Consider the following 25324-nt stretch of genomic DNA (forward strand, 5'->3'; position numbering starts at 1 on the left):
GGATGCAGGTAGGACAGGATAGAGAAAAAGAAGCGTTTCACATCATGCTCAGGAATCTTGAGCAGTCCTTTCAAAATCTCTTCACTCTCTTCTGGTCCAGAGTGTGGCTCGGTAAAGATTTGCAAGATGAGGTGAGAAGAGTGGTTTTGTCGTCTTCCTGAAAAAGGTATGAGTCAAAACGCAGAATACAGCTTTATAAGCAGGCTGCTTGTTTGACGTACGAGGAAAAGAACACAAGTCTTTAGATTTCCTTGTAGTTATGAAAGGTTACTGCAAATAATCGCTACAAGAAACACATTTAAGAGAAGAAAAAATATCGAATTCCCACTGCGGTCACCCCCCTCAGCTCTGTGAGCAACTACAAGCTTGTCAGCAGTCAACCCGCAAGATACGAATCCCTTTGTCAGTCAGATTCCTAATATGCACCAGCATACAGCGTGGGATCTCTGATGAGCAATACACAGTAATTCCATTAACTGTGTCACCGTGATTCCCAGATCACCTGATCCGCCTGTTTGTGGGCAGTGTATGATAATATGGCAAGCCCCCAGAAAAGATATCACATCCCTAAATCCACATGGTTTTCCTTCAAACCGGCATTCCCAACACTTCTGCTGCTGATCTGCCTCCACATGGATTATTCATCATGCACGGAAGAATAGGGGTGGCAGGAATACCTCTTCAGTCATTGCGTGCGATGTGGGGGCGTGTGTGCAAGAAAAGAGAGCGGTTCAATATATGACGAGGTGTTTCCACAGCAACGTCAAGCCGAAGCAAGGAGTCTGTTTAATGGAGCTGCGGGGAGTCACGAAGCCGTTTGCCTCGGTGAGTGTGTGCAAGTGGGTGCATACGCAGTGAATTCTGATGCTGATATGCAGAGTGAAAAAAAATAATAGATTTGTAACTGCACCACCCCCATCATCAATATCATTAACAGCAGCAGATACAGGATTGGCTTCTTATTTCTACACCTCCTTGGTTGTTCATTCATAAAACAAAATTTGAAAAAATTAAATACAAGGCTTTGTGCGTCACAGAGGAGGTGGAAGGATGTAAGGGAGGGGCAGAAGTGAGGCTATCATTACTAAACCAGAGAACCCACAGTCACGAAACCTTGCTCCTATGTATGTATGTATATATATATGTGTATATATATATATATATATATATATATCCATCCATCCATCCTCTTCCACATACATACACACAAGCACAATCGATTGCAGCATCACTCATCCTGGTGACATAAGTAGTGTTGACTTATGTATCTATAAAGACCATGAGGGAGGAGAACTTGCGTCATTTCTTGTGTTTCTCCCTCTGCAATCATGATGCCTGTCAGGAGAACCGTTACATCCTCCTCCTCCTTTTCCCCTCTGAAGGAACAAAGAGCTTAACCAATGTTAATATCCCCTTCCCAAAGCCTACTTACTGACACATATCAATGTGGGCAACCACACACTTACCGATGTGGAAAATTTTCAATTATAATGATACATAATAGAGACATAAAAAATAGCTCTCCAGTTATTTTTGATCACCACACAGACTTATTTCATTAATAGTTTGAATAGTTTCTGTGAAAAAAGTTAAGATGACTTTGTAATCAAAAATTTTAACAGATTTTAACAGATAGCAATTCCAAAACTGTAATCACCATCATCCAGCTGTGTGACCTCCAAATCTAAAAAGGGGCATTGTGAGGGTATTCAGTATTTAGCTACTGCTCAGATGACTACGTTAACTACTTTGGGTGCTTCCCTTCATATTTATCTGGTATGAGAGATCACTTTTACAGTTTGATTTTGATCTAAAATCTTAGACAATCCACCTGAACTTCAAGGCTTTCTCTCATTCGTTCCTTCTTTCTCTGTCTCTCTCTCGTTTTTTTAGTGCACTACATTAAGCTAGCCTTCAGCCCAGGGCTTCCCTTTTTCTAGCTTTGTAAATCACTCTGGATGTTCTAAACGTGCATTATAAATATATTCACTTTTGTGCAGACTGGCCTAGCTGTCACAGAACAGTCGTACTAGTGTAAAAAAAAAAAGAGTTTAAAGGAGAATGTGGAAATTATTTGGAGAGGGTAGCTATAATGTTTAAAGAGCCATATTTACCTTCCATTCAGACACTGTGGTTTTGTCTTCTGCCTTGGTGAAAGAGGTGAAAGAGACGCTGCAAAAGAAAATTCTGTCAACAAAAGGCAAATACAACTGAAATAAATACATGAAATAAATACATGGCCGCCAATTTAATGCTTTGTCTGTTATAATCAATACAGATCTGCTGCTCTGTGGCCAGAGGGTTAGCTGGCAATGCCATTAGGGCCATGGGTTATTCATGTCTGACATCAGTGGGACATAACAGCAATGACCTATCTGTAAACAAAAATTCAGCTTGCCACTATAGTAGGTCAGTCACATCCAGCTAGACGGTCTGTTCCACGTGAGCCCCTGTGGCGTGTCAGTGTTATTTAGACTGGAATCATATCAAAACCATGACTGTGAGCAGGACACTGTTCCCATAACCCATTTCTAAACTGACTGCAGAGCTTGGAGATGAGCTGAGCTAAGACGAACCAAGGAGCAGTACAAAGGGGAAAAAACTATTATAGAATCATGTAACATTAACGATCACACAAAGACTACTAATGTAGATCTTATTTCTCTCTGATTTTTAGAATAATGTTAAAATTCGATTGGGAGGAGTCTGAAATTTGCAGTTTCACTTTGACTTAAATGTTTTTGCCATCTGCCATGCCTCATAATCAAACAGGGCTATAAGGCATACAAAGCAAATAAAAAAATAAATAAATGAATACCACAGCTGGGAAAAAAAATCATCTTCTGTTATGTGCATGAAGAAACCTTCCTCTCACCTCTCTGTGGGCTGCTTCAGTGTTTGGGCATTGCTCTGTGTTTCATTCTCTGAAATAGATGACAGGTGGCCTGTGTCTGCAGAAGCCTGAAATGCAGTTTAGTCCAAGTCATGCAACGTTATAGACACCTAGTGAGCTTTTATAATGCTGTTACTAAACAGTAGAAATCAATAAAAAAGGAGAAATAAAGCAAACTTGTGATAAAATGTGAAAAAAAAAAACAATACACACCGCAGAACAGTCATCATTGAGAGATGAGGAAAGGACCTTTCCATCTTTGACCATGTCTACTTCATACATGTCTTCTTTCTTTGCTATGGAGGACACCTCCACCTGTGATAAGGTTCTGTTGATAAAGAGAAATGGTTGAGAAGGCTGATGGGAGAAACTAAATATATATTTTTTTATCTTCTTGTGATAATATGACCAGACATAATGTTGATGTGACCTTGTCAAATAGTCCTCAGGCAAGATACTGAACTCCAAATTGCCCTTGATACATTAATCAGAGTGCACTTTGTTGTGGCTCTGAATGAATAAATGTGGTGAATGTGGCCTGTAAAAAGCGCTTCGAATCCTCTGTTAAAGTTAGAGTAGAAGAGTGCTATATAAGCACCATAATCTCTGGGTAGAAAATGGGTAGACAGATATACTCACCCCAGGGTGGTACACTCCATCTCTGGCAGCTCCCCCTGTGTGCTTTGAGATGGTCTGTTCGGTGGATGTTGCCCTGGCCCTGGGTCAGTGGGGCAGGAGAGCACACCGCCTGCCTCCACACTTTCACTCTTCTGCTCCAGAACCTCCTGGTCTGCAATCAGCTTCTGAATGTCAGTGCTGACGTCAAAGCTGTTTTCACAGCCCTGCACCGGTGTGTCAGTACTATGAAGAGACAGAGAGAAGAGTTCACACGAAGAGAAGATGAGGCGAGACAGAAAACACTTTCTAATGAGGCACCCTATTTAAAGTGTTAATACATTTTAAGTAATGATTTCATGAAGAAGCAACAAGAGCAGATATTTTGGAGCTAGAAACCTTGATGAAGTTAAAATACAGAATTTTTTACCAAAGGCTTGGTGAACATTTTCATCTAAAATGGTACTAACAGAACAATCCGCTGTAGAAGAACAAATGGTCTAGCTAAAAAAACACAATGCAAATGTTCCCGTAGAGAAGGAATAACTAAATTGATAGCAGGCATTTTTACAGGAAGGCAACTTTTAATAATTTTTCTCATGGTTAATTTCTTATCTAGGCAATAGTAAAAGATATATTAACAATGTGCCAATTTTCAGTCTAGCACATTAAAATGCAGGGACTCTTTAATACACTTAAAGACAGCAAAGAACAAATAAAAAAAAAATCTGTAGGGTACAAAATAAAATAAAACGCATTGTTAAATCAAGGAAAAATAAACTAAAGTATATCATTTTGCATTCACAGGAGTAAAATCGAAAAAACAAACGACATGTCTCATAAAACTCTGATGAGCTGCCCTCAGCAAAAACAAGCACAACTGATTTACCCAAATGAATTATGCTTCAAGTTTCCCTTTTTTAAACATCCACTATATTAACAGAAGCTAGTGAACAGCAGAAACAACAGCTATCAGAAAACTGCAGACAACACCAAATCACCAAATAATGTTAACAAAACCCTAAAACACACAAATTCGTCAGGTTATCTGTGACTAGACTTCTGCTTTGAGTGATACCAGCAGCCTCATAACCTTTTTATGGATGAATGATCGCTGCTGCAAAGCAAATACATCTGTCCACTGGCTCTAAAGCTACCTTGCATGAACTCACTCACTTGCAGAAGACTGTAGATCCATGGTTGTTGTCCCTGATGCTGAAGCAGATGAGACAAGAAAACATATTCTGCCAAAGCCGATTAACTTACAACATTATGCAGTTTACCAGACAGTTTACCAAACAGTTTGCTGCTTTGGGTGGATGGAGAAAGTCAAAGACATAAAGAAAAGAGAGCACAGATGATGGGTGCTAAATGATAAAAAAGTAGCACCCAGAGCCAGAGAACTGACCCATCATGGGTACCCAGGCTCATACACACAAACAAGAATGCATACACACAAACACACCTCAGCATTCAGCTGTGCACAGACAGAAATTTGAGCTCCCAGACAGAAACACTTAGTCATATTCAGGGTCAGCAGTGCCAGTTCTGGCACAGCAGTGGGTGGAAGTAGGCCAGAGATGCTAAGAGCCGAAAGGCAACACAAACTAACAAAAATAGATACAAGGTCGCAAATGGGGGGTACTTAAAATCATGCCTAAACACATCAATTACACAATAAATATTTAACAAAAAAAAAAAAAAAACATGACTCAATAAGGAAGATAATTCATTGGCCAATAAAAATCCTATTACACAAAAAAAACTTGAAACTTGAACCTGAAAATGAGAGTTTTATGAGAATTTTATGAGTTCCTTATCTATGTCATGGGTGCCCTGCAAGGACCTGTTCAGGTGGGAATTTTATTTTCCCCTCAGTTTGCTGCCTGTACTTTGGAGTTTTTCCCAGTAGATGAGAGGGTTTTTCCCCTGCGCCGTCAGGTCGGGCCTCTGGCAGCCTTTGAGATGGTCTGTTTGGGGGATGCTATCTTATGTGCTGAATGACAGTTTAGAATACCTGGCCTTCTTGGAGTCCCTGGGTGGGACGTTTGAGCGTGCCCCACCTAGGGACTCCATCGCCTTACCAGAAAACTTAAATAGTCATGTGGGCAATGACATTGAAATAGGGCTGGGCCATATTATACCGTTCACGGTAATACCGGTATAATGTTAGGCAACGATAGGAAAATGAAATATCGCGATAGAATATGAGTAAAACGCGCATGCGCAGTGCCTTTGTTTTCATACGCACATGGCCGATTGTTGAGTGAAACTGATGAACCAGAATTGGTTTGTAAAAATGGTGCAACTTCAGTGATGTGGAACTGGTTTGGTGTTTGTCCGTCAGATACACGACTTAAATCTGGGAGTAATCTGGGTCCTAAACTCCGTATTCCTCAGGTCAAACAAACACTGCAGCATCACTAAGAGTTAAAAACTGTCTAAATTCTTTCATCTTTAATAAAACGATCAGCATTGCTGCTTTACCAGGTGTAACTATGAAGTTTAACTTCCAGGCATCCATGAAAACAAAATGTATTACATTTAACGGAGTTAGAAGTTAGCAGGAAGCTAGCGGAAGTTAGCTCGCTAGTTTCGCTAGTTACCTAAGCATGATATTGCATGTTCTGACTGAGAGATTTCTGAAAAAAATCAAACGTACAGCTCTGCTATCACTTCCAACATAAATGAAGACAGGAAACTAAACAGCAGTGACGTTTGTAGGGTTACTGAAGTTGGGCTAGCTGGTATATAATAATGTGCTACGTGATCGCTAGCGACACAGCTATGTTAGCATAACATAAACAGTGAAGCTGGAGGACGAACACTAACACTTTTCCACTTATAAAAGTTAACGTTAAGGTTCCTCATGGTTAGAGACAAATGCAATCGCATGGCAGGATGCTGTAAAAGGACCAATCTTCAGTCAGGAGAACAACTGAGATAATCCATCCACAATACGAGGTTAGTCATATACTGCAACAACATGGGAATAGAGCAGCTGCCAGAGAATTCAACATTAATGAATCAATGGTACAGAAGTGGAGGAAGCAAGAAGAATGAGTTTAATAAAGTTTGATTTATCTGACTGCTTTGTTTCGCTTAATGTGCCTTATAATCCTGGGCACCCTATGGTCCGAAAAATACGTACTGCACACTACAGTTTAATGTTGCAAAGCACCTCTTATGTCAGCCCATTTCTACTGGAAATGCCTTTTGGTTAAACTTTCAGCAAGGAATTTGCATTTGCACTGTTACATTTTTATAAAGCTTTAATGTACATAAAAACCAGCTTCTTGTTTAAGTGAAAATAAATGATAGGTTGTCTTTTTGCGCTAGTAATGTTGTGGAGTTGTATTTTGTCTCGCATCAATTATATCGTTGGTTATATCGTTATCGCAAATTTTCAAATATATATCGTGATAAATATTTTTGGCCATATCGCCCTGCTCTACATTGAAACCTGGAGGGGTCATTATTGGGAGGAACGGCCTACCAGATCTAAACCCAAGCGGTATTCTGTTATTGAACTTCTGTACAAACCACAGTTTATCCACACCATGTTCAAACACAGGGATGTCGATACATTAAGATGGTTCCCATCTTTAAGAAGGGGGACCAGAGGGTGTGCTCCAACTAGGCCATGTTCTTTAGCTGGAAAAGGATGGAGTGTCCCCTCCAGGTCAGAGATGAGTTACTACCCCAAGTGGAAGAGTTTAAGTATCTCGGGCCCTTGTTCACAAATAAAGGGGAGAGGGGAGCAAGAGATCGAGAGATGAATTGGTGCTGCGGCTGAAGTGATCCGAATTCTGTACTGGTCCATCGTGGTGAAGAGAGAGCTAAGCGTAAAAGCAAAGTGCTCAATTTACCAGTCAGTCTACATCCCTACCCTCACCTATGGTCACGAGCTAGAGTAGTGACCGAAAGAACAAGATTGTGGATACAAGTGGTGGAAATGAGCTTTCTCAGAAAGGTGGCTGGCCTCTCCCTTAGAGATAGGGTGAGGAGTTCGGCCATCCAGGAGTGGTTTGGAGTAGAGCCACTACACCTCCACATCGAAGGGAGACAGTTGAGGAGGTTCAGGCATCTGACATCTCCTGGGTGCCTACTGGATGAGTTGTTCTCGGCATGTCCCACGGGAAGGAGGCCCAGGGGCAGACCCAGGACACACTGGAGAGAGCCCCTTTGTGCTCCCCCAGACAAGCTGGAGGTGGCCAAGGACAGTGAGCTCTGGGCTTCTCTCCTTAGGCCGCTTCCCCTGCAACTGGGCCTCGGATAAGCGGAAGAAAATGGATGAAAGACTGAAAAATATGACTGCAATGCGCTGACTTAAAGACATGATACTTTTTCTTAGAATCATTCAGTATATTTATAATATCATCTTATGTAATTGGAAAAAGTCAGAATGGACACCTGTTTTGAAATGAAACCCTTTGGAGATATAATTAGAGCGGGACTGCACCAAGGTCAAGACATGGCAAGACAGCACAGCAGGCAAATGCCAGGCCTCTCTCCCAGCGACAGATACCAGTCTGGCATGTGCAGATGCAAAAAATAAATATGATCCCTTCTTGTTTATGCATGCAAAACAAAAATTAGGCATTTCTGAAACGAGGAGAAATGGAGGAGACAATGTGCTGCTACTCTTAAGTTAGGAAACAAATAAATGAGCTAAACACAGTTTCACTTCTTGTTACCGTATTGTAGATATTTAACCCGACTCCTATTTACCTACAGAAATGAAACTAATAAAAAGATAATGCTGTGTACCTTTGATTTCAATATATTTAAACTAGAAAGACAGTTGGAATGATTCAACATTTCTGCCTGAAGAACAGATGAGAGTGGGAAGCTGTTGATGAAAAATTATTGATATTTGTTTGCCCTATTAGAGCTAAACAAACACTCAGATGCAGCGAGAACACATAAAACTGTCTTGGAAGCTTTGACAATCTTCTCGAAGCTTGTTGGTGACAGATCTTGCAGCTCTGAATCAGTAGATGATTATATAAAATTATGAGATAACAAATAAACACAGGGTGGTTGATTCTTAGATAAGAACTCCACATTGAATCTACATTATATATACAATGTCGGTGTCAATTTTATTTATGTAGCACATTTCACTGCATGTGCTTATCATAAAAGATAAAAACATAAACAAAACTATATATCCCTACAATGTCTTAAGGCAATAAAAACAACACAGTTATTAGATGTAACCTGTGAGAATAAAAAGGTTTTGAGTCTGATTTTGAAAGCAGGCATATTTGTTACCGACCTCAGGTCAACAGGCAGCTTGTTTTGAAGACCTTGGCCACAGTAACTAAAACCCTCAGAACCCTTAGATCTAATTCTGGAAACAGTTAAAAGATCTATACCTGGTGATTTGAGAGGTCTAACTGGGTTATAGGCACCCAGCAAATCAGCAATTTAGTGGTGGGGCTAAACCACTGAGACCTTTATGAACTAACAGAACGATTTTTAAGGTAATTCTGTGTTGAACTGTGAGTCAATAAAGTGAGGCTTCTGCATTCTGAACAAGCTAAAGGTGCCCTAGTGAAATTTGAATAATTTAGCAAACAGAGTAGAGTCTAATCTGCTTGAAATGAATGCATGGACCAATATCTCAGACAAGTTCAGCTTATTCTGTCTTAAGGTAAATAAAACAAATCTTAATAAAACATATCGGCAGCTAGACAGGCATGACTTTTGTGCATCAACATGAGTTGTGGAAATGGACTGAGGTCTTTGCTACCAACTCCTCTACATCCAACCTGAAAATGACACGTACAAAAAAATGTATATTTCATGCCTCGTACTGTAGCTGCCCAGCTACTGATGCCTGCTTTTTAAATTGACACAAGTTGGTAATGTAAGAACAATCTGATCATTTTGATATATGGCTGTGATCTTGATGTAATATTGAATTTTTCCTTTAGTCGTCATGAGCCTGATGTCATCTGATAACATCGTTGCTTCATCACAGGGTAAACAGCTACTAGCATTTATGCCTAAAATGGCAAGAACAAAATGTGCTTCAAACAGAACTTCCATTTACAAGCTTGCAGCAACAAACATTCACAACTGAAAAAGAAATATGTAGAGTCTCTCTGGGAGAAAATAAATTTGGTACTATTTTTACTGTCCATTAGACTGAAAGGTCAAATGGGTCAAGCTGGACAAGTAACAGAACACAAATATTGGTTGACAAAGTTACTGTAAGAAGGTGCTGCTCTGAAGCTCACAGGTTTCTTGCCTTAAAAAGACCTAAAGGGAAATCTATCTATCTATCTATCTATCTATCTATCTATCTATCTATCTATCTATCTATCTATCTATCTATCTATAAAATTTCAAATACATTAGTGCTAGGGGACAGTACCTTTTGAGGTGAGTCTGCAGCCGTACTGTCTGGTTAGCAGGACTGGTTGATGACACGGCATTCTCCACCCCAAACCTGGGGACGCTGCTGTGGTCTGAGTAACAGCTGCTGGGTCGGACCTAGCAAGGACATCAACAGTAAACACACAAACACACCACTAGAGACAGACTACAAACCATTGAAGGAATCTTCTGCATTTACTACACAAGATTCTGCAGTTTTAACTGCTTCCAAGTCAGCTGAAACGTCACAACAAAGGTTTTACTGTAATAGAGCGGCAATAAATCCTACTTTCAGTTTAATGCATAACATACAATAAATAATATATGATAAAAACGGATGAATAATGTTACTGCCTATGGCCCACAAAATGTATTAAAAATATCTGTAAAATTAAAGAACGTCTTCTGAAGAAACAGACAGACTATTCATAATGTGACACACACTGAATATCATGAGCTAAAAGGCTGGTAATAACTAACACTACCATGTAAAACTGCTATATTTGATGGAAAGAGCTGTAACATTAATTCAAAATAGATGCATACATCTAGTTTAAAAAAAAAACTGGATTCACCTCAAAGTGTGAAAGAGCAGAGAGGACAGGAGGAGGAGGTGAGGTTGAGGCAATTGAGGAGCCCACGGCTGGGGCTGGAAGGAGAGCCTTTGCATGCCTGAGGAGATGGAGCAACAGGGCATTGCATACACTTTGCTCCTCCAGCATCCTGGGTCCTTCTGCAACACTGGAAAACAAAAAAGAGAAAAGGGAACAAGATCATAACGCAATACATACATACTGTATGATGCACTGTGAATTGTAAATGTCTTCCATTACATGTTGTAAACATATTGGAAATGGGCCCCATCTAGTGGTGGAAATTAGCATCAGTAAACTGAGATAAATTGAGTGCATAAGGGGGCTCTATGCACCCAGCATTGACATTGCCCAGTGACAAAAACAACATCAGTAAACAACTATGAAATTTCACTTTGGCTTTGGAAACATCTGCTTAAATTACATTTCAGATAATCCTGTACAGTGTGGAAACCCCACTTGAGAATAAAATAGAATGTCTTGACATGTTTACATTATGCTGCAATTGCATTTCAGTGTTATTGTTGACAGCTACATTTCAGTTTTTCTTCAGTGTAAACAACAGCAAAAAGTTCATCCCGTATGAAGTGAGTGTGAAAATTTGGCTATGTAATAATAGACGTAAGTCCACATGGCCTATATGGGAACAAGATTACAATGCAATACATACATTGCTTCGTCTCCCCAAGCTCCGCCTACTGCTTGCCGTTTTACTTTATGTATGCTTCCCGGATGTTTTTGCACTAATTTCCTATGATCGTCAAACTCTTTTGAATCTTCGACCATTGAACCATCAAACGCTGGATATACACTTTCTCATTCTGCCAGAAACCTCGGAGTGCTTATGGATATTTCTTTTAAATTAAAAAGAGTATCTACTGTGCTAAAAACCAGCTTTTATCAATTACGCCAAATTTCCAAAGCTAAGCCCTATTTACCACATAAAGAACTCAAAAAACGTATCCATGCCTTCATCACTTGTAGATTGGACTATTGCAACTCTCTTTACCTGGGCCTCCAACTCTCCCTCCTTCAGTACCTGCAATTAGTCCAAAATGCGGCAGCACGCCTCTTAACCGGCACTAGAAAGCATGAGCACATCACCCCTGTCCTTGCTAACCTACACTGGCTTCCCGTCAAATATCGAATTGATTTCAAAATCCTTCTGCTCACTTTTAAAATTCTAAATAACCTGGCCCCTAGCTACTTAACTGATCTCCTTGAGCTGTACAAATGGTAAATAGCCTGTATTGGTATAGCGCTTTACTAGTCCCTAAGGACCCCAAAGCGCTTTACACATTCAGTCATCCACCCATTCACACAGACATTCACACACTGGTGATGGCAAGCTACACCCAAAGAGAGCACTAAGATCCAGCCAACTGCTCCTAATGCAACCAAGGTCTCATTTAAAAACCAGAGGGGACCGTGCATTTGCCATCGCTGCCCCAGGCTCTGGAATAATCTCCCAGTCGAAACCCATACTTCGGAATCAATTCAATAGTTCAAATCCCGTTTAAAAACACACTTGTTTAACTTAGCTTTTAAAACAAATTAGTTTGGCTTTCATTCGGCAAATGCAATTTTAAGTATAATTGTACTATTTGTTCTTTGTTCTGCCCACACTGCGGTTTTATTGTGAAGCACTTTGATGTACACTAGTCTTTTAAATGTGCTATATAAATAAACTTTGACTTGAGTCGATGGCTGATAGGTCAGCATGGAAGAAGTATGTCAGACACATTACATAACTGACACCTCCAAGGAAAGGAACAGGTTTAAATGACATATATAAAAGTTAAAGTGGCAGGCGCTCATAATAATGCATGTCAGTCAAAACCAAGAAACAATCAAAAACCAGAAGCTACTTTTTTTAACAAAGTAATCACTTTTGAACATCTTTTTGCAGTCTTTCATCCCCTAATGTTTTTCATTCAATCCACTCCTCTCAGATCTCAGGTCAGAAGCAAAACAGCACCGAACATTTTGCAGCTCTCCAAGACTACCAACCATTTCAAACCCGCCTCCATTTTTTTTTTCCAAACCACTGCTGCCAACTCCACACACCCTAACCAACTCTTTGTACTCAGCCTATAATCACCAGATATTTTCCCCACAAATCCAGAACTTTATGACTAACACCACATTCCACTGACATGACGTTAACTGTTACAGCAGAAAAAAGGCAAAACTGAGAGTTTAAAGGATGGAGGAACTGTTTAAAAGATGCTGACCAATTATAATTGCGATGAAAACTCAAGCAAGAAAAGTCTAACTTTACACTTTTGCTCCCTAGAGTTTGTGCTTGTTTACAGTGATGGCTGACTTCTGTAAACAGGAAGGGAGAAACAACCGGCAAAATCCTGATGACCCCTGTCTGTATCTTTATGTGACATATTCTGCATTATTAACCCCAGTTCACACCCATTTCCTTAAAGGGACCAACCCAGCTCCATGCAAAAGACACATAAAGCCACTGAGGCATCTGAACTGCTGCTGACATGTTGTAGGTTGCCATCATGACAAAAAGCCAGTGTTTTGTGAAAATGAAGAGAAACTAGAACCACAAACCTCTTCAAAACGAAATGTTAAAACCAAAACTTTTAGGCATGGCAGAACATACAATTTTGAGTCACTAAACTCTCTGCTTAAGTGTTTATGTCACGCTGTAGCTTTGGTGAGGATTTGAATGTGGCATTAATAACTGCAACTTACTGAAACATACAAGGTCCAAAGATGGTTGCCAGATTTTCCACAGGCATGTGGTTTGACTGGCTGTGAGTGGCCACTCTGGATAGAAAGCAGATGAGGTAAGACAAAATATTGAAGTTGTCATCAGGGATTTGGGATAGTTTTTCTCTCAGACTTTGGTTCATCTCCTCCTCATCTGTGTATCCTAAAAATAAGAAAAACACAAAATACAATAACATGTACATTTCAGACTTAAAGAGTTTATATCTTATAAACATATATAAATTTGCATGAGAATTCATACTGAATAGTTTTTTAACATCACTTGTGTCTCTAGTTCTTTGGCATAGGCACTGTTAACAGGGGTGTCATTTTACCGAGTAAATAATTAATTTCTTACTCAGAGTACAATAGCCACCAACAGCTTGAAGTGCTGATACAAAGCAGAATGAATCTACATAAATATAAGATAGATTAAGATAGTTTTACCTAGCAGTTTATAGATAAAGTTTCCAAAGTGCATTTGCATATACATGTTTTGGTACTTAATGGTGAGGTTTTTGCACTGTTTTCTCTGGATTTAAAAGCATCATAGCTGCTCATGTTTTTTCACATGTTCCCAGGCTGACTTTTAAGATCAGGCCACTGATCTGGTACAGGTACATTAGTTCCATCGCTAGTTACTCTGCTGTATATTTGGATTTGTTATCATGCTTCAGTATAATGTAGGTCACGGTACAAAATCTAAAGAAAAAAAAACTTATAGAACATGCTTTCCTTGTATGTCATACTCCAATTTTGTGTGAAATTTAAACTTTTTTTGTAGAATATTTTAAAAGGATATTTCAGTGAGGCTTGATAGCAGCAGGTAGCTTCTCAGCCACGCCAAATTTCCTTTCCAGCTTTTTAAAGAAAGCTTGATGTGTTAAAATGGGATCAAGATGCGCATTAACATATTGACTGAGCTCAGCCTTGCTTGCATCAGGACTAACAATAATACTACCAATTTCAATGCAACCATATTTTACCTTAGAGTTAATAAAATGTGATACCACCTAATTGGCATTACCTGTTATGAACAGAACCAGCTGTTTGCGCTGAGGCTCAGGAATGAGAGGAACAGGGAGCTCCCGAAGGAAGAGTTTTAGTAGAGATGCTACAGTAGGGACATCTGCCTCATGGTCCAGGTCAACCCTCTCACCACTGTCCCACCGCTGCCTCAGCTGCCTGGTTCGCACCACTGACCCACACAGACGGAACAGACCTCTATGCTGTATTCCTGCAATGAGGAAAGAGAGTTAGTTAAGTGCACATTCAGGTGATGTTGCAAGAAAAAGCAAGGAAGAAATGAGGAATAAGGTGAGACTGAAAAGGGTGTGTGTGTGTGTGTGTGGGGGGGGGTAGAGCAATTACCATTCCTATCCAAGTAATCCACCATGTCTCTTAACACAAGGGGTATTCCACAGACCATCTGCCCTTCCTCTCTCAGTGTTTCCAAAGCAACACCAAACACACACCTGGGTGCCTCTTCAGGCTCCGTAACCAGGGTGGGAATGAAGGGCTCTGGACTGATCTTGGCGCTGGGCCTCACAATTCTCACTGAAGACATGTCGCTCTGCATGACAAGAGGAGGCACAATGCAGCTGACTCAGTCAAAGTTTTTTATTATAGTCAATAACCACAGTTGGGGGTTTTCTCTCTGTATTTTCTTTTCTCTTTTGACCCTTTAAAACCTGAACCATGAAATAACTACCCGAATCTTTAATTTTTTGATATTGGTGTGTTTGTTGACCCTTTAGACAAAATATATAAAAATATATCAAATTTTAATCTGCATTTATATATATATAGATATATGAGTTTTAATTTGTATCACATTTTATCACATTTGCTACATAAGCCATATTTTTGCAATTTAGTCATTAAAAATGTGTCATGCAATTTATATCATTTTTTGAAGATTAAAAAAAAGTCGCGCTAATGATGTAGAAGTCTCAAAAACTCACAAAAACATATGTATCAAATCCGACACGCTGGGCTTTAAAGGGTTAAGAGTAGCCAGGTCCTGCGGACATCCTGAAAACCTCCCCATCTCTGCTTCATTACCTGTGAGTTGTTTGACTAGGTTGCGAAAACGCTAGCTGTTTAGCATTAAAACTGCACACTCTCTCGGGAGAAAATGCCATTTTTCCTGGATATAACGAGACCTCCAGGAATAAACGTTAACTTAGATATATCGGTTAACATTAACTAAATGTTTCCAGGTTATAAGAAGTTTTGTGTGGAGGTACATATATTGAACTTCGAGTGTTTCTCGGACTAACAACGAACATGTCGAGAATACCGAAAAGTGGAATAAGACCTCAGGCGAAACTTACACAGAGCGATAATGAAGCACTGGCTCCCATTTTCAGCTCAGCGAACCGGGGCAGTTCTCCTTTTTTGAAATGTAGACAGGTTTTTCCCTCCTCGACATGATGATCCGCTCTCTGAAACTATCTGAAAGCCCGACGTACGAAGACTAATTACTGCCATGGCCCTCACATCCCAGTGTGCGAGGTGTACAACGGATGGGGAATGCTGTTGTTAAAATTGAGTAGTTAGCGTACTTCTTCTCACCGTTACGTTAGCTCCCCCCTGGAAAATATTGTTTAGGTTGCTAGTCACGTGACACAAGTGTAACCATGGTGACGTGTGGTAAGGAGAAGTCGAGCCCTTCAGGACCAGGATGCTGTAGCTTACTTTACTGTAGGTTAGATGCTCGGTGTCGGAATTGTATCCCAAATTGCCACCAGATCATTTTATTTGTAGAGGAGCTTAAGTGGAAAAATATATATCAAGATGTTTTATTATGTTATTATTTATTTTTACCTTAAGTGTTCCAGGCAAATGCAGAAAAACATGACCAAGGACATGTTTACTTTGTACTAGGGATTAAAGTTATTTCGACAAAAATGTAAAGACTCAATACCATTAATCTGAATTTTTTTATTGACACTTTTAAATTAAAAATTCTGTTTAAATGAACAGAAATAAAGACATAAACAAACAACATAAATAGTATAATAATGGAATAAAAAAATAATAATAATAGTGGCCAAATCTTACAGTCTCATCCATATAAACAGGACCTAACCCATGCTCTATGAGTACCCTCTACAAATATAAAAGGCAAATTAAGCAAACCCTAGTCCCAACTTACTGTTAAGAAACATCAAGGGCATTTGTAGTGATCTATTCACCAACATTCAAGTGACCAAAAAAAGCCTATTGCAATGTATTCATTACAATTATGATGACATCAAATTAAGCAAAAACATTTTTACAGCTCTATGGCTGATTTGTGCATATAAATGGCACACGCACAAAGGACAAACCTGCTGTATTACAAAAAAACAAGGTCAAATAATACAAACACACAACCTGTGTTCATGTACAAACATGCCTGTGTGAACACTGACAGACAGAATGTACACATAAACATAGACAGACAAAACATGAAAATGAAAAGGACCAGCCTGGTCAGGCGAATATGCCAGCAGAGTTCATAATAATCACACCAGAAAGAGAATCAACATGCTGCTATTGTTGGAAAAACAATGGGATCTCCTTCTTGTGCTTACATATTTTTGAATCAGAATGACTTCGTCTACTTCTGTCTGATTCAGAAAAAAAGAGGTATGTGTATAAATTAAGTGAATGCACTTTAAAAATCATGTAAAACAAAGGCTTTATCATTGTTCCAACAGGCATTATGTGTTGACAGGTATTGACTATTACGGATGCTTTGGTAAGATATAACAGTATTATAGTTAAGTAATCATGAAAAAAAAAGTTATATATGTTTGTCATCACGCTAAAATAACACAGAACAAATTTACAAAGATTTGTTTTACCAGCGTTATGAATGGCACCTTGTCTTTATTTTTCAGACTAACAATAAAGTGAGTATCAGTGTTTCAAATTTGAACAATGTTGTTCAGTTTACCTCGTAAAATGAGGCAGTAATAAAAGTCGACACAGGCATCAGAATCAAATCTTCAAAAGAGATCTGCAGTGTGTGATTTAACCTGAGAAACTGGGCCAAGCACAGAGAAATGGCCTCTATTTAATAATTTTGGTGTATTAATATCTGGCACCAGAAATAAGTGGGTGACCCCTGTACAGTCAAAACAAAAATATTCTTCTAGGAGTTCAAAGAAAGTTGCTGAATAATATCTGAAATCTTGTGAAAGGTGTTCAGACTCAGGCTACTGAAGCAACTTTGTCACAGCTGCTGCTATAAAGGACCTCCGGTTTGTCATTCTCGGGGTGCTTCCCGTTACAGCAGGGAAGGGTGAGCAGAGTGAGAAGGAATGCTCCCAGCAACACAAAGCTCCCACTAAAGTAGAACGCCAGGTCATATGACTGTGTCCAGTCAAAGAACCACCCTAGAAAGTGATGAGAAAAACAGAAACTGTGAGCAGAGAGGGATTCCTTGCAGACACAGCAGTGAGTCATTTCCTGAAGTTAACAGGCCTTTTGCAATTTCCTGTAAGATTTTGATTTTTGAAACGTCTCTAAAAGCTACACCAGGTTTTTATATTAGCACAAAATAGAATAATTACAACTTACCTACAACAGGGGGCCCAAGTATGATCCCAAATCCTCCAAAGAACATGACGATGCCGTGGGCTTGTGTCAGCTTTTCCAAGCCAACAATCCTAGTGGTAATGTAGGAGGTGAGAGACCAGTTTCCATTGGCGAAACCCACAATGGCAGACAGGATCTGCAGTCCTACATAACTGTTAGTGAGAGGAATAATGAGCAGTGCCACACCTCCTGCAAACATGGTGAAGGCATAGAGATAGATGCTGTTGATCCACCTGATGTCCACCAGGATACCTAGCCCTAGTTTACCTACGCAAGCTGCAATGGCCCCTATTGATACCAAAGGAATTAGACTAACTTCTTCAATGAGTCCTTGACTCTGTGCCACATCCTCAATGAAGAGCGCAGGTGGGAATGCACCTAAACTAAACATGAAGACACCGATACAGAAAGCCACCATCACTTGGTCCTGCAGGATCTCAGACATGGAGTGGATGTACTTGGAGTAAGCCTGCCGTTTCTCTTTGATGACCTTTATGATATCAAACCCAGAAAAGAAGCTGCCTTTTTTCTTCATAGTCTGAATGGCCAAGTCCTTGGCATCAATGGTAATGAGCAATTCCTTCACACCCAGTGTTTTCTCTGGAGTAGCTGTAGTAGAACCTGCAGTCATCTTCAGGTCTCCCAATTGGGGCTTTTCAAAAATCTGCTCTTCTGTGTTGCGCTCGAGGGCGGCCTTCTGTTTGAGGTAGTACCCAGGCATATTGAGGGGCCTCATGAAGCCAGCACAAGCCATGAGGTTTAGTGCTAAAGCTCCAATGATAAGGAGGCAACCATGCAAGCCATACAACATGATGAGCTCATTCTGAGCAGTGGCGTAGATGAATGCTCCAACGCTTGTGCCTGGGTGAGAAAAGGAGAAATGGAATGAGTAATACAATAACACATCAATCGATACAACTTAAAGCCATTGCGCCTTATCATCCACTAACTTTAAAGTGTAACTGACAACCAGAACGACGGCTCTGTGTTGAGATGGCTCTGTAGTTCTAAATCATTGCTAGACTCACTTTAAAAATAAGACTTGGATGTTACTAATAATCTTTAAAATGTAACTATGTCAAGTAGTTTCACAACATTTTGTTCAACTATTTACCAATTTCGACTGCCAAACCACATCTGGTTGCTGGTCATCAGTCCTCTTCCCTACCCCACAGACCACTCTGACTTTGCTACTCTACTGATGTTTACCTCAGCTTCCTAAGGTTCCCAGCAGCGCAAACATGAAAGAAGTGAGCTTGGAGACCTGGTTTGCACCCATAGCCCTCAGGTCAGAGGAAGGCAGCAGTACCTGTGGTGACAATGCCAAGGGCGAGGCCGCGTCTCTTGTCAAAATACTGACAGGTGATTGTCAAGGTGGCTGCATAGACCAGACCACAACCCAGGCCTATGGTAAGAGAAAGAAGAAAACGCAAATGTCACGTAAAACATGAAAAATAAACAAGAATGGGGATGCAATGGCACATGAATACGACTGCTTAATGAGTAGAGAACAACTACATTTTAATCACAATTTTTAAAGTATGTTTTGTAGATTTTAGTTAAACAATATTGCTGTAAACTTGAACTCACTGCTTTATACAAGCAGCATGAAGCCTTAAGTTCAGAGGACACTGTGCATCAGATATCCTCAGCAAAACAAAGGATACAGTGAGCAGTAAACCGCTTTTACAGCTACAGTCAGCATTCTAAGGACCACTCTAAAAATAAATGACTGCTTTCAAAGATGCATGGCCTCTGACCTCTAGCGCTGACTCGCTAAAGGAACTATTTAATCCTGCGATGGATACCCAGGATTAAGTATAGCGGGGCTGTCACTTGAGGTGCAATAACAGGTGGTGTTGGGCACAAGTGCATACTGATGAGGCCACAAAGGCAGTAAAAGGTCATACAGGAATGTGGCTAACCTATAATGTTGTTTTTCTGTCAACAAGCAATATCAAACAACTCTTACGCCACACTACTGTATGTCTTGTCCACTAATTCTCAGTGCCAGTGATAATCATTAATACCCAACTGATCATCAGCATTTAATGGTGCGAAACAGTTCAACAAGGCCATGTGCCCCTGTTTGCTCCAAATGATTATATAATGTGTTACAGGATTTTCATATGTTAGAAGAAAACAAGCTTAGTCTACATCAATGATCGAAGAAACATAAAAAACGTTTTGCGCACTGACAAGACTGAACTCCATAGCCGACTGTCTTAACGACGGTCAGGTGAATAAATCTCAGGTGTTCTTGAAGCACTGCCAAGTATAGCATAAAACACAAAAGAGGATGTCATTCAGTGTGATTATAAAGTGTTTCCTTACCGACCACAATCCCATAGGAAAACATAAGGAATTCAACATTTGGAGCAAAGGCACTGAGCATCAGGCCGCCAGCCACCATTACACCACTGAAGATGGTCACAGGGCGAGCGCCAAAGTTGTCCACGCAGGCGCTGCAGATAGGACCTGAAGGAGCAATGGCAGAAAGAGACACAGAGGCAGAAAAAAAGTGATGGTCAGAAATCTCATCTCACTCACAAAGCATGACACTGACACATCACATTAGGTTTAAACTGGCAACCTGCCTGAAGGATTCTCACATCTCTCACAAAGTTCATCACTTAGTTTAGTTCCAGTTTTATTTAATCCCAACCTTATTGCAATTTTACCTGGCTAATATTTAACATGTATTTTTAATCACCTTTTACAAATAGAGCAACAAACTGTATATACTATACTGAGAGCAATTCTGAAATTTAGTACACAGTGATTTTTTTTCACTCTGCCATACCCATTCAGACTGCTTTACTTATGTACAATTTGCTGATTGCTTCTCTAAGCAGGAGGAAGACTTGGCCATTGTACAGCAGAAACTGCAGTGCTGAAACAGGCTGACGGCTGGGACATGTGTCCAGAGATTGGCCACCCTTTGGGGTAGATCCAGGCATGATTTTTACCTCATTCCTTAGAAAAAGACAGCAAGAAGCAAGGCTGGAAGATAAGCTTTGGTTTATACAACAATGTCAACCAAGGCCTATATCACTAATTCTTTTGCTTAACTGCTGTGGAGCATACTTTGTACTCTATATATGATATCTTTCAGAAATGACTGAAAGGCTAAGGAGGATGAATATATTTTGTATTCATATTTTACATTCATACTCCAGTAGCCATGGTCGTTTACTTTCAGGCACCTTTGCTTCTCTCTTTTTATATTTGGGTTCAATAAAGCTTATATATATATATATATATAGTATCTGTATTTTCGCCTCAACTTATCTTTGTTTTCCTTTGTCTTTGGTCAGATTAAGAAGCAAGTGATCCCATTCCATTACATCACATCAAATCTGCTCCAAGTAAAAGTAAAATGTTACTTTTTTAGTTTCCTGTTTTATTGTGAAAGTCTGTGTCTTATGCCAGTGTATTCAGTTTGCGTTTCCCCTCTCGTCTTGTCAATCACGATCAGCTGTGCCTCCCTCCTGTGTGTAGTTTCCTCGTTCCCTTCTGTGTATTTATAGTGTGTGTTCACTCATGTCCGTTGCTAGTCGTTGCTGTGTTTCTTCCCTGCTTTTCTCCAGAGTCGTCAGTTCAGGTTCGTTTTGTTAGCCATTCCCAGTTTAGGTCACCTTTAGGTTTTATTTTGTTCACCGTGTTTCTGTTTGTGCCTCCACTGTATGTTAATAAAGCTCGCCACATCTAAGCCAATGCCAGCGTCTGGGTCCTCCCTCACACTCACCACACGTCTGCCCCCCGCAGCCGTGACAACTGGCTTAATCCTTCAAATAAATACGTTTTTATATTAAAAACTGGCACATCCAATATACCCCATTCTTACTTTAGTTCAATTGCCCCCTTACATAATTCAGCCTTCAGACTTTGAGCAGGTGTTATGTCTCATTTGTTATCAGGGACATCTTATGGTACATAACTGGGAAGGAAATTGTAGGAAGACAGGTATAAAGGTGAGGATTTAGTGCTTTACATTTACCACAAATCACATATGATATCTTAACCTCTCTAACTCAGAGAGGTTAAGATACTGTTAACAGCAAGTAAAAATATCCAAATGTTATGGTAACATCAATTTACTGCTTACCAATAAATCATCAGATAATGAAAATCAACCTCGGACTGAGAAATCTCTGCTAATGAGTTTACTTCTTCTACCCCAATATGAAGTATATTAAAGTATACTGAAGTATAGTATGCCATTACAATGTGTGTTACTCACTGGCTATTAGTCCCACTCCAGAAACAAGGGAGCCCACCCAGGCAGTCAAGCCCTTGCCTTGCTGGTATGTATGGAGCCACTCAGGGTAGAGTACACCCACAGACTGGGGTGATCCATAAGCAAGGAACTGGGCCATGAAGGAAGCCGCAACAATCGCCCATCCCCAGCCTCCATCGAGCACTTTTGAAGCCATGATGCTGATGTTATTGCTGCGCTCTGGGATCTGTTATGGCTTCTGGAGGTGGTGTTCCTGGTAAGAACATAGAAACAAACAATACAATTAAATTTTTACAGCAAAATTGAAACAAAAAAAAAAAGAGTGCTCATCCCTGGATGATATTTTTAGACCTGACCTACAAAAACCACTTACTTCAAGCCTTAATCTGGGGAAGGCTGTTGCGGCACCTGGCCTGGCCAAACAGGGAGGCCACCTGTGTCAGGTCTTAAACACAGACTGACTGCAACTTACTCAGAGTCAACTGGCCCTTTTGAGCCTTTCTCTTTAACCACACCTCGAAGGAGGAGAAAGTTTAAAAAAAAAAGAAAGAAAAAAAGCATTTCACCTTCAACCTTCCCTTCAACTCAGCTCAGATGGCTATAGAAGAGGTTTCTCTTCTGTTCTTACCCAAGATTTTAAGACCGCTGATCATAACTACCGCACTTTATTTTTGCGTCACTAAGGGGAAAGTTAGTGCGAAGCTTCAGATATGTCAGATCTGTATGTTTACAAAGCATGTATTTACATGTTTACAGTAAATACAATTCAGCCAAAGAAGGCATCTTTAATATAAATGTAAAGCAAATAGGAACCAAAAAAGCTGCTTACAGTTTATGGATATAGCCATACGCTAACACTGCCATTGACCAACACTTGTGAAAATAAAAAAGTGACGACGTTTTGTAGCCATATATCTTTGATTCACTGCAAAAAGACACGCGTTTTTTAATGTTGTTAAAAAACAATACATGCGGCACTCACCTCAGCATATACAAATACAGCTGCAGGCGCCTGCCTAACTGCGCGCTCTGCGGGAACTTTCCATGTTAGGATGTTTTCCTTGTTAAAAAAATAAAATAAAACACCTCGTATCGCTACAAAGCAAATAAAAATGAAGGCATCGCACACTCTTTCTGTTTTTTGAGCTGGACTATAGGGGTTCCTTCACCAGAAAACGCACTGCATCAACAGTGTTTCATTGTGCATCCTGCTTTGCAGCCGGCGACCAAACCGGTTCAAAGCTGTTCTTGCTGGTCCAGCGGCAGCTTGAACGCATCTACAACAGAAAAAGCGCTGCTTTCGCTTGCGCGCCTGGAGCGCAGAAGACAGACAGAACGGCTCTTAGCGATGCGGCGGATGTGGTTTGTGGTTCAGACGTGTATGTTTTTCTCCTGCTTCGTGTAAAACAAGCAAGTATTCAAAATGCACATGCACAAAGCTGTTTACCTGGAAGCTCTCCGGGTCATAGGGGACAAATGAAGGATCTGTTTTTGTAAAGCTGGTCTTTGAAGCAATGAGAAAGCGTAATAATGACGATAACTAACGGTAGCTATAAAATAACAATATAAACACGTAGAAAGAAATATACTGCTTTCATCTGAGTCTGACTGATCAAGCTGAAAGTTTGGGGTTCTTGTACTAACAAATCGGTCTGAGAGTATGGTTTCTTTCCCTCTGGTGTCATCATTAATATTTCCATCAGTCCAGTCCGAACCGGTTGCATCAGCAGGACGCGAGTGGAGTCATCTTCCCGGTGAGCGCAGGTTAAAGCAATGCATGTACAAAACTTGAGCCAAATCATAATCTGTCACCACATCGCTGGAAATAACTGGAGTCTGTTTAAAATCATAACGAATACTAGTAAAAACGAGCTGCATCATAGAGAGCTACCATGCAGGTAACATGGTATCCGAGGGTATCCAACACACTAAAGAGAATCTCTTTATTAGGTTTAAATGAAGCCGGAGAAAAACATACATGTGTGAACCACAAACCACTCATATGCATGAGATTGTAGTGCTAGTGATTTTGTTTATGGTAATCAAGGGAACAACGAATATTAGCAGCATCCCCACTGATTTATAAAGAGAAGACACAATATCAGAGTTTGGGATTTACTTGAAAAAAAAAAAGTTTCACTTTATAAAAAAAGTGTGTTTATAAAAAAATAAAAAAATAAGAGCTTATATAGGCTTTATCTCCCCTAAATCTTGTTCTATCCCCAAAACAAAAGAAAACAACAACAACAACAACAACAACCAGACATTTTTTTAAACATAGGGTGTCTCAGGAAATTTTGACTTTTAATTTAATCCATACATTACATATATACATAGAAGGACAGCAAGGAGATTAATTGCTATAATCATTCTTTTGTAGCATCATAAAGTTATATCATATCCATGTTGTTTGTCCCCATTCTTAACCTCAGGTCAGTAACATTGTGAAACCAAGTCACCAATGAATAGTGGGCGTGATGGTGGGAAGCAGAGTAGAATGGGAGAGGAGAGGAAGAAAGGAGAGGTAAAACAGGTTTGCACACTGAATGAACTCAAAATTCTTGAGGATCTTTGATGCTTTTCCCAGAGCTGAGGTCTGCTGCCAAAAGGGGTCTTACTGAAAAGATTTAGGCTCCATAATCCCCTTCTGCCTGAAAAACTAAGTGTAAAAAAGAAAAAGGGAGACAGAATTAATTGTACTTTACAGTCACATTACACTGACATGTTGCTCCAAACCAGTTTCAACTAGATGTAGTGCATGTCACAGACAGAGCTAGGAATTTGAGGTTGTTTGGGGAGTGGATTACAGAGTGGCTATGGCACACTTTAAGCACTACTGACTGAAACTAGAATTGATGTTGATGCATTCAAACATTCCCAGGTTCCATATATGGACTATTAATTCCACTGGGTTAAAATCCATCTAAGATCCACCGATCTTAAATTTTAAGCTTTATGTTTTGCAAACTTCAAATAGCAGTAAAGTAAGTTTGGTTTTCAATACTTGTTTGATGCCACAGTAATAATGAGAGTGAAATTTGCATAAATCTTCACATGATTGTTATATGCTTGAAGCTTTGCAAACATGTTTAATCTTGCAACTTCATGTACAACATCAAAGATAACAGTTCAGCCAACCTGAGATCACAGAGCATATAAATTTATTTGTAAAAACTACTAGAGAAAATCACCTGCGTCTACGCCCAGGTGTTTAGTAATTCCTCAGTTTGGAGGTTGACCTGAATAATTACAGGCCTATTTTCCTCGTCTGTA

The 25324-nt window shown here is 39.9% G+C and overlaps 2 protein-coding genes and 1 long non-coding RNA gene across 9 annotated transcripts in view; 1 reads left to right on the top strand and 2 right to left on the bottom strand.

Annotated features, from left to right (window-relative positions):
- The window catches only part of LOC146695327 (protein FAM13A-like), a 20211-nt gene extending 4352 nt beyond the window's left edge, over positions 1-15859 (bottom strand). The window contains exons 1-12 of one of the 5 annotated variants that reach the window (XM_085477382.1): positions 15789-15841; positions 15558-15678; positions 14593-14794; positions 14249-14458; positions 13204-13384; positions 10471-10636; positions 9894-10012; positions 4685-4723; positions 3533-3754; positions 3107-3221; positions 2876-2961; positions 2115-2187 (exon numbers count right to left, since the gene is read on the bottom strand). In XM_085477382.1, coding sequence (XP_085333508.1) covers positions 2115-2187; positions 2876-2961; positions 3107-3221; positions 3533-3754; positions 4685-4723; positions 9894-10012; positions 10471-10636; positions 13204-13384; positions 14249-14458; positions 14593-14794; positions 15558-15587 — 1443 coding nt within the window. In that variant the 5' untranslated portion in view covers positions 15588-15678; positions 15789-15841. Of the gene's footprint in view, positions 1-2114; positions 2188-2875; positions 2962-3106; positions 3222-3532; positions 3755-4684; positions 4724-9893; positions 10013-10470; positions 10637-13203; positions 13385-14248; positions 14459-14592; positions 14795-15557 lie in introns of all 5 variants that reach the window. The other 4 variants (XM_085477383.1, XM_085477384.1, XM_085477381.1 and 1 more) reach the window with 4 other exon arrangements.
- Positions 15860-16151: 292 nt separating this feature from the next.
- On the bottom strand, positions 16152-23840 carry LOC146695328 (monocarboxylate transporter 9-like). 3 transcript variants are annotated; one of them, XM_085477389.1, is made up of 6 exons: positions 23499-23840; positions 22055-22304; positions 20146-20289; positions 19121-19216; positions 17794-18672; positions 16152-17609 (listed from the first exon to the last, which is right to left on the bottom strand). In XM_085477389.1, exons 2-6 carry the CDS (start codon positions 22245-22247, stop codon positions 17425-17427), a joined length of 1497 nt encoding a protein of 498 aa, XP_085333515.1. In that variant the 5' UTR covers positions 22248-22304; positions 23499-23840; the 3' UTR covers positions 16152-17424. The 3 variants fall into 3 exon arrangements, with proteins under 3 accessions (XP_085333515.1, XP_085333513.1, XP_085333514.1); XM_085477387.1 differs by lacking the exon at positions 23499-23840 and adding an exon at positions 23034-23297; XM_085477388.1 differs by lacking the exon at positions 23499-23840 and adding an exon at positions 22425-22550.
- Positions 19158-21522, top strand: LOC146695329 (uncharacterized). The gene is made up of 3 exons (XR_014923567.1): positions 19158-19221; positions 20163-20338; positions 20664-21522. It is a non-coding gene; the product is annotated as an uncharacterized LOC146695329 (long non-coding RNA).
- Positions 23841-25324: the final 1484 nt, after the last annotated feature.

The sequence above is a fragment of the Copadichromis virginalis genome, linkage group LG13 (genome assembly GCF_057382275.1).
Source record: "Copadichromis virginalis isolate Kocher_CV1m ecotype Utaka linkage group LG13, C_Virginalis_male_GT1.1, whole genome shotgun sequence".
NCBI classification, from domain to species: domain Eukaryota; kingdom Metazoa; phylum Chordata; class Actinopteri; order Cichliformes; family Cichlidae; genus Copadichromis; species Copadichromis virginalis.